The 16,566-nt window shown below is 41.5% G+C and overlaps 1 protein-coding gene across 3 annotated transcripts in view; it reads left to right on the top strand.

Annotated features, from left to right (window-relative positions):
• ltbp1 (latent transforming growth factor beta binding protein 1) overlaps window positions 1–16,566 on the top strand; it is a 288,869-nt gene that overhangs the window by 124,588 nt on the left and 147,715 nt on the right. For all 3 annotated transcript variants that reach the window (XR_009808158.1, XM_061911089.1, XM_061911090.1), the window contains exon 6: window positions 13,018–13,227. Coding sequence is in view for 2 of the 3 variants with exons in the window: in XM_061911089.1 (XP_061767073.1) it covers window positions 13,018–13,227 (210 nt within the window). In the remaining variant the exon portion in view is untranslated. The remainder of the gene's footprint in view (window positions 1–13,017; window positions 13,228–16,566) is intronic.

Here is a 16,566-nt window from a genome sequence, read left to right as displayed (position 1 = left end):
CAACCTCCAATTTCTCCAAGACCTGTATGCCTCCAGGACTGGAGGGCATTCAAGCCGGATCATGGACACCGACTTTTTGATCTGCTCTCCTTAAGCAGAAGACTAAGGTCCATTGGACCAAAACCTACTACCACAAGAACGTTTTTTTTCGTTCTGCCATCAGGCTCATAAACACAAACTGATCTATCCCTTGTACTTTCACATCCTGCACTGAATTCACTTTCACCTATTGCTCACTGTCCACTTCAGTCTTGTGGGACTAACTGGTTCATCGGCTGGAGACCACCGGTCAGTGATGTTTCGCTCTTTTAACCCCAGTACATCTCCTGTAAGCAGAGTGATGGCAGGGACTTCTCCCTGATGCCCTGGGTGTTACTTAGCTCCCAACTCTTCTCCTTTCTCCTTATCCACTGCCAGATGTGTTCCTTCTCTGCTACCTCAGCCAGTTATTTAATGGCTTTTCGATACGCTGTTCCTTGTCAGCCAATGTCGCATTTTCCAGCCAAGCTCCATGCACTCTGCTAGTAGGTTTGCATATCTGGAATACTGTTCATTCGCGGCCTCTATACCGTGCTTCCATGTGACAGTGAGTTCCACCAGCATGATGATTTTGTGTGACTCAGACCACATAGTCAGGTCTGGCTTTAGTGATGTTTCTACAATATCCCAGGAGAATTGGTGTTGCTCTCATAGACCATTCACTGCTGGAGGAGAGAAGCTCCGCTGTCTTTCTTCTGTGGTTTGTGCTGGTGATCTTTCCGGCTCTTGTATACAAAATAGCGGGTTTTGTTGGAGCAAGAGGTCTGCTGTTGGCCTTCTGTCTGCATGGCTTTGCCACGTCTGCCAATTTCCTGAGCACCTGATTTCGTCGCCACCAATAGGGGCCCTGGGACAATGTCTTGCAGCCTGACAAGATATGCTGAGCTCTCCCATTAATTGTATTATTATTATTATTATTATTCAGTGCCAAACCAGGGGAAATGATTTTGGTGACAATGTAAGGTGTTTGTGAATGACTCCAGCCGTCACTATGTGGGTTGCATGGACCATTCAGTAACGACATCGCTGAGCAGGTTTGACTCTCGTTTATTCTTTCTATAAACAAAGCTTCAGTGTTGATCGGGTCGCTTTTCATCTCCTCCTCCTCCGCTGCTCGTCACGGTAGGGTTTTCAGTTGCCGGTGACGTCGTCTTCCCCTGGGGCTCTTTCTCGGATCGTTCTTGTTTTGCTTCTGCTGCAGTCCTGCGGACACTCATCCTCTTCCTGTTGATCTTTCCTTCATCTCACCTCTTAAACATTGTGATGAGATAGGCAAATTGTGAACCGGTGTATGAGGCACGCACCTGATCTCTATTGCTGCAGCGTCGTTCCAGGCCCGCCCTGCCTCCTCGCTCCGCTGCATTCTCCGCCTCCTAGCCGCCATCTTGAGACGGGCCAAAGCGTGTCCCGCCCCGCCGTCGGCCCGTCGGCTCCGCCTCTCCACAGTGTCATAGGGATCTGATTAAAAAAACACTGAGCTTGGCTTGGGGGTTCTTCCACAGATGTGACCATGAGATGGGCCTGCCTATCTGCGACTCCTTCCAATGACATCCAGTTTTTTTGCTGGCTGAAATTATTTGTATTTTTCCATTTCATATATTTTTATATGAAATTGATATACAAGTTGTGGTCTTTTAGCAGGGTTGTGTTCTTTTTGTGTGTTTTTTTGGATGACTGGTTTGAGTAGCCGCGCAAAAGACTTTCTTGACGCAGGGGTCATCAGGTGTTCTGGCCTCATGGGGGCCATTGTGTTTTCATTGGTGTGTTTGGTTTGGAAGTGTTAGTCAAATGTCATCCGTTTTGGTTTTTGACATTTTGGAGTGTTTTTTTATGGCTGCGGATCGGATGGTAGATTGTTTTGCTTCCGGTTTATGTTGCGTCGCACGGGTTCGCTTTCTGTTTGGCGGGGTCCGTGCCCTTTCTGTTTCGGCTTTGCGTTGTGGGGTTTGGAATAATGGCTTGGTGCAGGGGCAGCGCAGCTTTTTTGTTTGGTGTGAGTGGTGTTGCTTGGTTGTTTAGCCGGTGATGCGTTTGTGAGGGTTTGGATTAGGGAGCGGTATTTCTTGGTGGGGTGTGGTCGTTTGCATGTTGGCATTTGGGCTGGCCAGTGGACTGGCGCTAGTTGGTCTCCATGGTTCTGTCCGCATGTGGCTGTCGGTTGCGATTTTTTGGTCATTTTGTTTTGGTGCGGTAGTGCTGGCTGTCGGGGGTTTTGCAGTGGTTGTCTTTGCTGCCATTTGTTTGTAGCGCGGGAGCCCCTGGCTGCTGAGTCCGGTTTAAGTGGGGGGACTGCCATTGTGGTCTGTGGCGTCACATGCACATGGCGGTTGTTGGGGCTGGCGAACTTGCCGGTTTCGTTTTCATTTGTTGTCATGTTGGTTGGCTTTTTGGGCCTTCCCTCGCACTCTGCTGTGCCGCCCTTTATGCCAAAGGTTTTGCCATCATTTGGGTGTAGGCCTGTAAGGGGTTGTGTTTAGAGGGCCAGACCTGTTGGGCGGGGGATGAATCGTGCGATTCTCAGTGGATGGTGGGTTCTGGGGCTTGATTGCTGCTGTTTATATATACAGTACAGTATGTGCGTATGTAATTATTATTATATATCTACGTATATATTTTTTTTCGTATGTATACTTTGGACGCTTGTGTTGCCCTCAGAGCTTGCTTTGCCCACATGGGTTGGCGTTCCGGGCTGCTGCGGCTTGGCTTCGTGTCCCGGGTCTCCTGGGTCCCGCTGCCCACCCTTCTTCCGGATGCCCAGCTCGGCGGGGGCCTGCTGGGTCTAGTCCACGCGCGCGGTCAGTCGTGGCGCTTTTGTGCGTTCGTGTGGCGTGCTTCGTTGGAGTCCATGCAGGGGTGGGGCGGGTGGTTACCATGGCCCTTTGCTCTACTTAAATGCACACCCACCTAACGTGCTAATAGATTGTATTGATTTGTATGATATATTTGATATGATATATCATGTTACCAAGGATGTCGTTGTGGTTTGTGCAGCCCTTTGAGACACTTGTGATTTAGGGCTGTATAAATAATCATTGGTTGATTGATAAAGGTCTGTGCTCTGCATAGATATTATTTCCAGCTGAGTATAATTGTAATGAATAGAAACACATTGATGGATCTGCGTGGTCTTTACAAGAAGATGACATAACTAGGCAACAGTTTGAGACAATAATCTATGCCTTTATTACATCTCGGCTGGATTACTGTAACTCTTTGTATTTTGGAATTAGTCAATTCTCTCTCTCACGTCTAGAGCTGTTCCAAAATGCAGCTACCCGACTTTTAACAAAGACAAGTAAAAGAGAGCACCTTACTCCTATTTTCGCCTCCCTCCACTGGCTGCATTTGTCTTTTAGAGTCCATTTTAAAATAGTTTTACTCGTTTTTAAATCATTACAAGGTCTTGCCCCACCTTACCTCTCCCAGCTGCTCCACCTCTATGCCCCCACCCGGTCCCTCAGGTCAGCTGATCAGCTGCTCCTGAAGTACCCAAATCAAACTGCAAGCTTAGAGAGGACAGAGCCTTTTCTGTTGCGGGTCCCAAACTCTGGAACGATCTCCCTCTCCATGTGAGACAGGCCCATTCTTTGGCTACTTTTAAGACCCTTCCTTAAACCCATTTTTACTCACTGGCTTTTAACCCAGCATGAGACTTTGAACTGTTTAAACTTTTTTTTAACTTTTAACTGCTATTTATCTAACAACTTGTTCTTAAGATAATTTGTATTTGCTTTTTCAATGTGTGTTTTATCTCTGTTTTAAATGTTTTTTTTTTTTGCCTGTCCTTTGCCTGTATTTTTCAACTGTAGTTGTTTTTAAAGGGATTTATAAATAAAGTTGGTATGGTATGGTATGGTATAACAACTGCATTGCACATTGCACTGCACACATAGTTAACTTTTTTAGGGCTTAAAAAGTTGGTGTTGATAAGACTTCCCTGCTTTGAGATGTTCCATGATGGTGCTGTGCTTGTGTACAACCTCAAAATAGTAATAAAACATTTTTTTCCCACACATATTTATTTACACCAAATACATGTAGTACCAATAAATACCGCTATGATAAGGAATATTGAGGAAGTAGTATTGATAAAATCCTAAGGATATACAACCCTACTGTCAAGTTTGTTCCACACCTTGATTGAAATGCATCTTCCTATTGAGACTGTTATGGATAGAGATTTTCAAAAAATCTCAATTACTTTTAGATCGTAATTTTTCTCTCTTTCCAAATCTTTTTAGACATAATTTTTTGAATATTGCACTCTACCAGTTTATTGAATTTCAATAAGTTTAACTGTTCTATTATTATATTAAACTGTAACATTGACTTTGCGGGTGCCATGTATCCGTTTCCACTGATGACTCCAACAACTCTCTCCTGTCAAAGGAAGGTTGGATTTAAACGTTTTACAGTGGCCTAGAGGTTAGAGTGTCCGCCCTGAAATCGGTAGGTTTTGAGTTCAAACCTCGGCCAAATCATACCAAAGACTATAAAAATGGGACCCATTACCTCCCTGCTTGGCACTCAGCATCAAGGGTTGGAATTCGGGGGTGATCAAGGGTGATGGGTCAAATGCATAATATAATTTCGCCACACCTACACACCACATCGAGAGGAGCCAGATGAGGTGGTTCAGGCATCTATGTGGTCAGGATGCCACCCGAACGCCTCCCAAGGGAGGTGTTTAGGGCACGTCCAACCGGTAGGAGGCCACCGGGAAGACCCAGGACACCTTGGGAAGACTATGTCTCCCGACTGGCCTGGGAACGCCTCAGGATCCCCCAGGAAGAGCTAGACGAAGTAGCTGGGGAGAGGGAAGTCTGGGCTCCCCTGCTTAGGCTGCTGCCCCCGCAATCCGACCACGGATAAGCGGAAGAAGATGGATGGATTGATGGATGGATGGATGGATGGATGGATGGATGGATGGATGGATGGATAATTTTGCCACACCTAGTGTGTGTGTGACAATCATTGGTACTTTAACTTTTACATTTAATGCTATATTCTAAATTCACTCAACTGCTTCGCCTTTTTGTGAATAAGTTTTCTTGCTATCTTGTTCTTCTAACATAAAGAATGGCTCAAAAGGGATTGCTGTGCAGAAGAGTGAACCTAACGCTACTTCTGGTTAACACAATGTATCTGACTGTCAGAGAACAGGAGCATACAAAATGTGTTAGTTGTTAAACCAAAGAAAGTGAGCACATTACATTTCTGTGACTAAGGTGTATACAACATTAATTCAAGCCCAGGGTATGATAAAACTGCCTCTGTGTAATGTACTGTTTTACATGTTGCACACACTCATAGAAGTGAGACTGCCTTCGTCGTTCATAGAGCATGTCAGTGTCTTGAGCTGACAGATGGAGAAACATTAGACGAGGGGAAACTTGAACAAGAAGAAACTTGTTAAACTTAGTGGAACCCATTTAAGTGTTGTGTTTATTTTCATGTTTTATAACTGCAAAGAATTGCAAGAGTGGGTTTTTCTCAATGTTTGGATCCTCAGAAGTCCCGTCTGGCCATGTAAAAATTACTTTACTCTGTTGCCTTATAAGTCTTATTTTTTTCAATTTGGTCTGTTACAATATTTACCTGTAGGAGTTTGATGTTGTCCTTGTCAGTCATAGTACTCTGAAGAGGAAGGGACGTTATACCATAACACAAAATATGCGTGTGCCGATACAACTTTTACACTTCTGATACGATGCTGATATTGGACTTTTGAGTATTGGCTGATATCAATATTGATCTGATACAATGTGAGCAGGAATTATACATACATTCATCTTTTTGTAGTGTGGAATGTTGGAAAATGTTTTAGTAAGAGAAATTAGTCTAACAGAGAACAATAGTAGTTATGAAAACAACAACCTATCTATTATTAACTGTTTGACATGGACTTATGTTGTCTTTAAGTTAAATTGGAGTAATAAAAGATTTTTTTTTTAGAAACAACAAACCGATGCAGTAATTTTAATGATGCAGACACGTTTGATACTGGATACTTGAAAGATACGCTTTTGCCTTGGATACTGTACTTTGTGTGTATAAGTTAGGCCCACAAGTTATTGCCGATAAACCCTATTTTTTCAGTATTTTGAGTCCAAATTAAGCACAAAAGTTATCATAAACTATGAGAATAATAATATTAAAAATATTCCTCTCAAAGCAATAAACGTTTTATTGCCATTGTACTGTAATTGATAGGTCGATAACTTTCTATTATCCGAAATAAGTAAACAAGCAAAACAATTACAATGACTCTTAATCTCTGTTAGCAAAAAATTACCTTTAATTGATTTCGAACATCTTGAAGTGCAGTTTTTTTCTCAATTGGAAAAACTAGGTCGGGTGGTTTGTTTTTTTGTTGTTGCTATCACTTTCTAACTTGCTCATTTGTCCCTGTTGATGGGTTCATTTTGCTCACTTGTTTGAGGCCAACATATTTCCACACTGGACTTTTGACTTTGCAATCATCTTTTGTCCTTTTAGTATTTTTAGCGAGTCGCGACGAGCAAAACTTGCTTACGTGCTAAACATACGTGCATCGTGTGTGTAAGCTAGCGCCCCTCTCCCCCTCAGCCCACCGAGACAAAGATTGTGGATGACTGACAAGAGGATTTAGTTTGTTCATTTAATTCTGCTATTGAATAAACACGCCAAGGTGCTCATGGAAATGCACAAGGTGAACCCTCTTGTACTTTAATTGAAAGGGAAAGACAAAGAAAACAAACACATGGACATGACAATTTATCACTATGTCTAGCTTGTGTTTTTATTGTGTGCTTGGCTGTTATGTAGCTTCTAGCTCCCAGTAGCCTATAGCCTACCATGTTTACCTTTTGTAAATAACTTGATAACATACAAGAAAAGACCAACCTCAACATTGACCGCGGCCCTTTTGGGTGCATTTAAAAAAAAAAAAAAAAGTTAAGTAAGTTTTAATTCACATCATGCGATGACTAAAATAATCCTATTTTCAATAAGGTTCATCATGTTTTTTGGGAATCTTTTTCTTTGTACTTTGTAAACACTTTGAGATCATATTAGTACATTGTTGGACTTCTTTGCTCAAACCATTACAAAATGTAACTACACATGCTGATGTGCTAAAGTTCTTACACCAAGTGTTGTATGCAAATGTTTTAAGTTAGATTTTTCCGTAAGGTTTTATTTCTCCTCTTTTGTTGAAAAGAATTGTTGCACATTCTTTAGTAGCAAGTAAGAATTTGACTATTTGCGAATGCACCGGATTGTTGTGTTTGCAGGAGGAAGTTGACGGCACAGACCCAAGGGTGCGATGTTGCTGTATGTGTTTATTATTTATATATATATATATATATATATATATATATATATATATATATATATATATATATATATATATATATATATACACATCTATACACATATATATATAAATATACTGTATAATAAAAACAAACAATACTCTGAATATAAACTAAACAAGAGAATGGAGTGTGACTAATTCAAAAGGGGTGTATGTGTGTGTGACTATGTGTGTAATTAATTGTTGTGTATTATCGTGATATGTTGGGAGTGAGGAAGGACAAAGCAGAAGAAGGGGAAGTTGAGGCGCACAGCCCAATTATGGAAGACACAACTGTGGGAAGACACAAGGGAGATCAGACAAGATAACTCGGGAGGGAAGCCGGACACGGGATGCTTACTGCGAACAGAAGATTAAGTTCCGGCCAGAATCTTTGGGTCCACTGGTCTTTATTCAGCTTGCACTCATCAGTCCCAGGTGTGCTGATTGCTGATCCCCTGATGCAGCCAGCGCGAGAAGGGGCATGTCTAGGCACGCTGCCAAAGAATGTGCCGACAGACGCAGCTGTCGGAGAAAAGCGGGTTTGAGCCTGTGCCGTAACAGTCCCCGCCTCCTTATGGATGGATTCCAGATGTCCTTGGACTGAAAGCAGAAAAACGAGATCGAGAGACAAGGAAGGGCGGAGGGAAGAACTGGTGGTGGGTCGTCGGCCCAAGTGTCCCCGAATCCATCGGGGACGAGTCTGGTGGTGGCTGCGAGCGGACCGCTGCTGCAGCCGGCAAGTTGGACAGGCAAGGAACGGCCACCTTCCTGACTGTCGGGAAGGCAGACGTGAGTTGCACCAGACCCGCAGCAGCCATCAAGGTCTACGTCCTGGGCATCACTGCTGTTGGGCGCCAGGTAGCCGCCTGTCCAGAGGGCCAGCCAGAGGTCGCGGCGATGCTGGAGACATGAAGGACGATGTCGTCGGAGCCGAAGACGTGGAGGACGATGTCCTTGGAGCTGGAGACGTGGAGCACGATGTCGTCGGAGCCGGAGACGTGGAGGACGCAGTCTGAGGAGCTGGCCCGAGGTGCTGAAGTATGTGCTGGCTGAGGTGCAGAAGCAGGCGATAGCCGTGTTGCTGAAGCCAGCGCTGCTGGCCGTGGTACTGACTCGGGAACCAGTTAGGGTGCAGGTGTTGGTACAGGGGCCAGTCTTGGAGCTGGTATTGGTTTGAGGACCAGTCCGGGTGCTGGTACTGTTATGGGCACCAGTCTAGGAGCGGGTACTGGCATGGGTACCAGCCTAGGAGCGGTTGCTGGTTGAGGATCCAGCCTGGCAGCGGGTACTGGTGAAGGAACCAGCCTGGGAGTGGGAGCTGGTGTAGGAACCAGCCCGGGAGTGGGTGCTGGTGTAGGAACCAGCCCAGGAGCGGGTGCTGGTGTAGAAACCAAGCCAAAGAGCGGGTGCTGGGTCGGGGACCAGGCGTGTAGCATGTGCTGTGTCGGGGGCCAGCGGGGAGCGTTTGCTGTGTCGGTAACCAGTCCTGGAGCATGTGCTGGTAGTCTGGTTTGTGGGTGCGGCCAGGCAAACCGAAAGACCGTTGGTGGCGGTTTCGCTGGCAGCAGCTGTGCTACCCTGCCAGCACAGCCGTCGGTACCATCGCCCCTCTCCGACAACGGTTGCAAGGCGCTTCCTGTTGACTGTTGAACAGTCACTGAGGGTAGGAGGAAGGTGTCCAGGTGGCAGGTAAATTCCTCTTCCCCAATATCACCGCTCAACATTTCCCTCCAAGAGAGGCGATCAGGACTACAACAATTTTTCCAGGTGGAGTGAAAAAAGGAAAAATACGTCATGAGTGACAAAAAAATAAGTAACTGGGGGCGGGCCTAAAGACACTGGGAGTGGGGCTAAGGAAAAACTGTGCCGTCAGGTCCTTATAATTAATTTGGCCGGAACTTACTGTTATGTTTGCAGGAAGGAGTTGACGGCATGGACACAAGCGGATGATCTTGCTCTATGTATTTATTATATATATATTAATAAATATATACAATAACAAGGCACACAGCTTGATATTTGTCAAACCATCTACTTAATGTTTTAATTTCTTCTAATATTATTTGTATTAGCTTCTGTGTGTTCTTTCCTGAACAAAACACAGTTATAAATAATACTATGCTAACTTTAAAGGGGAACTGCACTTCGTTCAATCATTATGAAAGACAAGAAGACAAACGTTTTGGGTTTTTCCCTACATTCTTATTAGTAATAATCGGTTCCTTCTTGGTGGCCAGCAGACAGCAATAGCCGCATGTTGCAAGCTTTTTTCATCTTTAAAAAATCCTACAAAAAAAAGAAAAAGAAATGTGTCTTTCTGTCGTTCATAATGATTGTGAACAAACAGCAAAATTCCAAAGAAAAGAGCAGTTCCCCTTTAAGTCCCTTGTAATTTTCCAATGTCGTTTATATAGAGATTAAATAATTTTGGTTCCCTCATTGATCCTTTGGGTACGCCACAAGATATATTTAGCGCAGTAAACATATTTTCACCTAGCTTCCTGTTGGTTAAGTAGCTTCTTATCCAGTTCAAGACCAGCCCTCAAAAATTATGTCACCACCACAACTGTAAGCTGCTGCTGCCACTACAAAAAAAAAAAATATATGCAAATAAATTCTCAGATAAAAATATCTTGTGAGCAAACTGTAATTCACTAGATAGTATTATTTAATGTAAAATGTTCAACTCTTCAAGACTGTCATTGTCAAATGCGTATGTATACAGACAATTGTAAGCTTTTGACTTCCAATAATGTCCATATGCGACCGGATATGGGCATTCAATTCTTTAAGTGGCATTAAAAATAGCATTAAATTAGATTTGCTGATGCCAATAGAAACCATGTTTGTTTGGAAAAGACATCTTTTTATCACTGTATCTGTCATTTGAATAAAGTTCTCATAACAAGTAGTTACGTGTAATTATGTGCTAAAATTAATTCTCCTATGGTTAGCTGTACATTCTTGTTATATAAAAGATCTGAAAATATAGTTTATTGGCATAGTTTGAAGTTCTTTGCGCCATTTAGTACGCTGTTATCATTTAAGCTCCTCTGTAACTGTGATGTCAGTATTGTCATGTATTGTCAGTATATTTCATAAAATATGTCATTTTACCACAGTAATCAAAGGTGTTCAAACTTTGCAAAACAAACCAGGGGTTCATATCAGGACTACAGCTATCAAATATTTAGTGATGGAGCACTCTAATAAAAATATATTTGTTTTAATCGAATAATCGGATAAAACATATTTTTGCTTGTTTAAAGAGCAATTATAAACACCTACAAGAAAACAAGATGTTTCACTGAATAATGAACAACCAATTGGTCTTATTTTGAAAAAACAAAACAAAAAAAACAAGACTAAACAAGATTTTACAGTGTATTCATGGCTGCCATTTATGAATGCTAAACTTAGACCGACTAACTGGAAATCAGAAAAAATATTATTTTCAAGATTAAAAGTATTTGCAGTGTATAAATTTAAATCTAGACAACTACTACATTTTTATCATTGTCACTTATTGATATTTTATCCATCCATCCATCCATTTTCTACTGCCTGTCCCGCTCATCAACCAAAATTGACACATGCACTTGTGTGTTCTATCAAATGAGCAGCTCTGATTAGGAAGCTAAAATAATTTTATTTTCCATCTCTCTTACTCACAGCGCTGTTTGTGACATCAGCCGGTATTTTGGGATGAAATAAGATTAAATAAAGGATAAAGAAATGTTAAACATATATTTCCAGACATAATATCAACAGTTCAACTTCTCTCATTATATTATGACTTTTGAATCTATTTTTCCATTTTTTGCAGGATTTTTTTGTTCATAACAGTTTTATTATGTGCCGCGGGCCCCGGAAAAAAAACAGCCACTTTCCATAAATGGTCCCCAAGCCTCACTTAAAACACCACTGGTTTAAATACTTCTTCATCAAGAAGTTAAAGTGTTCAGGAAAGTTTTGAAGATTGTCTCCTAGTTTGTTCAAAGCAAGGTTTCACGCTTTTAGAGGTTTTATGCATGCGATGAGTTGTGTTGGAATTGAATGCACAGTTACATACTCCCTGAAAATGTGAAGGCGGAGCTCTGCGCTCACTTGCATAGCAAATACTTATCGACCCATACTTATCTACTCGCTAAATATGAGTAGATATAATGACAAAGTCGCCAACTTGGAAGCACAGATTGTCAGGCTTGGGATAAGGAGTGGACTCAGATGCAGAGATGAGGTTCTAATAAAGCTTTTATTTTGAAACAACGTTTAAAGCTCCAGAGCCAGAGTAATAAGCATTTAATGATTAACAAAAAAACGTTAGCGGAAATAATTCTGAAAAAGGGTAAACTAAAATTCAGTCCAAAAATAAGGAGGAATAAACTAACAAAAGGACGAACTACAATTTTTGTATTATCTACTATAAAAAATTAAACAAAGCGCTCCAGCAGGAGGAAGAACAAAAAGGGGCTATAAATTTATACTCTATAAAGATAAACAAAAAATCACTCAATCATTGAGGAAGAAAAGGAATTTAGAAAAATACAAAAACTCACCACATTGGGTTGGACAAAGGCTAGCACAACAAAGGTCGCTCTAAGGAGGATGAAAAGTGAAAATTCAAAATTACAGCATGGGTTCTTTGTTCCAAGGAAGTATACGTGGGAAAAGACAAGGCATGGATACAAACATAGACATGGACTTGGACGCTAGACCGACACGAAAGCTCGAGACGATCTGGCACAGAACAAGGGGAGGCATGAGCTTAAATAGAACATGAGGGTAATGGGAAACAGGTGGAAATAATCAAGGGTCAGGGATGACGTCAGACTGGTGAGACAAGAGTAAGGGCCTGTGATCTGAAACAAGAGGAATTGCTTTTCAAAATAAAACATGTAAATCACAAGACAGAAAAACCAAGACAAGACATCCCTCACCGCGGTGTGACACAGATATCTTCTACTACATCTCTGACAAAGCCTCTGGCTGTATGTCTGATACTCGACAGGTTTGTACTGAAAATGTAATTTCATTGTACTTTTTAGGTGCAATGACAATAAAGATCCAGTCCATTCCAAAGCAGGTGCGTAGGTGTGTCGCCTCACTTTTACTATAATTTGGTTATAAGCGAGGGAGAACCAGTAACAGCCGATACGCATTCGTGGTGGGGAAGATTTCATTTGTTTATAAATGTCTGCCTTAGATAAATAAATATATTGAAAGCATTGCATCTGTTTCCCCTTTTTTCGGAGAACATTAAATGTTGTCATGCATTTGGATTTACCATTAAAATAGATTCCTCCAAGCACAGAAAATGACTTGAACATTTTTGTAACTGACTACCTCAAACTACTCCTTAATTTGACCCATATTTCAAATAGCAATAGAAGTAATAAGGTGGTTATAAAACATGCCTTTGGCTGCTGAAGTATACCCACAAAAAGCAAGCAGTAAAATGGCCCAAAGTTAGTTTTTAGAAATCAATTCTTGAACATTTTGAATTGATTAAGAATCATATAAAATTGCGATTTGAATAAGATTTTTTCCCCAGCACCCTTAATAGCCAGCATGCCATCATGCCAATGATTTCAGAGTGAGTCCTTGATTTTGCTTGTGATGCTTGTTTCTTTCCCCAGTGGTGTGTCATCTGCCTTGCATTAATGGTGGAAAGTGCAGCGCCAGGGACAAGTGTCAATGCCCACCAAACTTCACTGGAAAGTTCTGCCAGATTCCAGTTCAGGGCGGACACCAACAGCACCAACAGTACCAACAGACTTCAGGCAGCTACAGTCAAACTCAGGTCCATTCCACACACACCTTGCCTCTGACCTACAGCAACGGTGCTGGTGAGTTGCTATAGTGATGCCGGACTGACTTTTACAGGAGGTCCTTGTTCTACGTACGAGTTCTGTTCCTACGGCGGCAATGTAATTCGAGTTTAACGTTGGTTATACTGCGGACTTAAAGCTAAATGATATTTAAAAGAACACCTAAATTAGTCACGCTGTACACAGAACAAACAACTTATTTATACTCACCAGGCACAAGACATTTAAAAAAAGTTGAGAACTTTGAGCAAGTCACACCTAACGTTGGAACAACAGGCTTTTTGACAACATTAATCAATGTTGGGTTCTGACGCTGATTGGATCATTGAATTTTGGTCATTTTTCAAAGGATATTTGACAACACAAATACAACATTGAAACATGCTTTTTGATGTTTATTCAATGTCAAGTTGTGACGTTGATTTGATCATTGAAATTTGGTAATATCCTAACCAACAAGGTGGATCCAACGTTGTCTCAATTTACAAATACAATTATTTTGCAGCGTTGTTTCAAAGTCAGTTTTCGAGGACATGTGTGTATAGTCAAAGTTGTATCAATGTCTTGTGCCTGCTGGGATAAAACACTGTCATAAAGAAGAGAACAATTCCTGACTTTATTCCTGTGGTTGTATTGCACACTGGAAGTGGTGTGGCAAGGGAGGAAGAGACAGGAAGTATCATTAATGAGACAATTACACTGCGTACTTATCAGTGTTATCATTTCATTGGAGCAGATGCTTTCACATATTCATATATCGGTATATCATATTTGTTCTTCATGATGCTCACAACCTTTGAGTGGCTTACATCGAACATGCAATCAATGTTAATACCTACACGTTTCCAACATTTTACCACCTCTGATTTCACTCTTCTTTTCTGTGACGCACTGCCTTAAAGGGGAACATTATCACCAGACCTATGTAAGCGTCAATATATACCTTGATGTTGCAGAAAAAAAACCATATGTTTTTTTAACCGATTTACGAACTCTAAAAGGGTGAATTTGGCGATTTCAACGCCTTTCAATTGTTTGCTGTCGGAGCGATGACCTTTAAGTTTGAGTTTATTTCGAACATGCAAATAAACCCGCGACGTTACAATGGGAAGCAATCCGCAATTTTCCCAAACACATTACACACACCAATTCAAATTAGCTCTGTTATTTTCCGTCTTTTCGACTGTTTTCCGTACCTTAGAGACATCATGCCTCATCGGTGTGTTGTCGGAGTGTGTAACAACACGATCAAGGACGGATTCAAGTTGACTTACGTGGAGTGTGCATCGATTAGCACGGCATGCTAATTGATGCTAACATGCTTTTTAGGCTAGCTGTATGTACATATTGCATCGTTATGCCTCATTTGTAGCTATATTTGCATCCAGCCTTTCCCTCCACCCAAATTCAATGCCAAACAAACACATACCAATCGACGGATTTAAGTTGCACCAGTGTCAAAAGATGCGAAAGTCCCTTGTTTGTTCAGCACATTTTACCGACGATAGCAATGCTACGACAGAGATATGTGGATATCCTGCGACACTCAAAGCAGATGCATTTCCAACGATAAAGTCAACGAAATCACAAAGGTGAGTTTTGTTGATGCTATTGACTTATGTGCTAATCAGACATATTTGGTCACGGCATGACTGCCAGCTAATCGATGCCAACATGCTATTTAGGCTAGCTGTATGTACATTTGTAGCTATATTTGCATCCAGCCTTTCCCTCCACCCACATTTAATGCCAAACAAACACTTACCAATCGACAGATTTAAGTTGCTCCAGTGGTCAAAAGATGCAATCGTTGGTTAGAAGGTGATAGCCGAATAGCTTCAATAGCTATTCGCTCAATAACTTCAGTTTCTTTTTCAAATTCGTTTTTGCTATCTGCCTCCACACTCCAACCATCCGTTTCAACACATGCGTAATCTGTTGAATCGCTTAAACCGCTGAAATCCGAGTCTGAATCCGAGCTAATGTCGCTATATCTTGCTGTTTTATCCGCCATGTTTGTTTTTATTGGCATCACTATGTGACGTCACAGGAAAATGGAGGGGTGTATTTACAGATAGCGAAAATCAGGCACTTTAAAGCCTTTTTTCGGGATATTCCATGATGGGTGAAATTTTGAAAAAAAATAAAAAAATCAAATAAGCCACTGTGAACTGATTTTTATTGGTTTTAACCCTTCTGATATTGTGATAATATTCCCTTTTAAGAAGAGTCTTCTTCTATGCTTGGGAGACATCATGACTAAAAAGAACATATGGCGTTTTCCTTCCTCGCTTTAGCTTTTAGAAGGCACTGTTAGGCGGCTATCCACAAAAAGGCAAATATAGTCGCCGAGAGGCTGAAGGGGGGAAAAACTTGTACCTGCCTTACAGTTGTGATCAAAATTATTCAACCCCCACACAATTTCGGTGTTTTAGCAAGTTAGACATTTATTTTGCATTTTGTTTCTAGTCAAATCAAATAAAAATGTGTCAAATAGACAAATGCAACTTAAATTGTAACACTGTATTATACAAAATACCAAAAAAGGACATTTTTCTTATTATCTCATTGACAAAATTATTCAATCCCTTGAATATCATAACTCTTAAGAACAGAATTTGAATAAGGTCTTTTCAATCAGGTGTTGAAAACACCTGTAGATGTGATTAGAACCATAACGAGCAACAATTAAACTGATTGAAAAAGACTGTGACGCTCAGCTTCTTGAAGATGGTCAATGGTGTATTTGCAACATGGTGAAGTCCAGGGAGTGGTCAAGGAAGTCAAGAGAGGAGGTAATTTCTCTTCATAAGAAAGGATATGGATATAAGAAAATAGCAAAGACATTACACATTCCACGAGACACAGTTAGGAGCATAATTTGCAAGTTTAAAGCTAAAGGCACAGTGGAAACACTACTTTGGCGTGGTAGAAAGAGGATGCTGTGTGCGTACAGTGGTGAAAAACCCCCAGGTAACAGCTGAGGACATTGCAGAGGGGGGAACGCAGGTTTCGTCCCAGACAATAAGGCGCGCACTACAAGATCAAGGCCTCCATGCCAGAACTCCCAGGCGCACCCTACTTCTGACTACCAGGCACAAGAAAAATAGACTCCAGAATGCCAAAAATCATCTGGAGAAACCCCAAAGGTTTTGGGAAACTGTTCTATAGAGTGATGAGACAAAACTGGAACTCTTTGGGCCTATGAATCAACATTATGTCTGGTTTGGTTGATATCAGCACTTCAGTCATCAACAATAATATCATTTGAGAAATGGACATTGAAATAGTGTAGGTCTGACTTCGTAGGATATGGACATCCACTGTCACTCTCACTACGTCTACAAGAACGCCAGG

The sequence above is a fragment of the Nerophis ophidion genome, linkage group LG09 (genome assembly GCF_033978795.1).
Source record: "Nerophis ophidion isolate RoL-2023_Sa linkage group LG09, RoL_Noph_v1.0, whole genome shotgun sequence".
NCBI lineage: Eukaryota > Metazoa > Chordata > Actinopteri > Syngnathiformes > Syngnathidae > Nerophis > Nerophis ophidion.
This window is presented reverse-complemented; position numbering and strand designations above follow the sequence as displayed.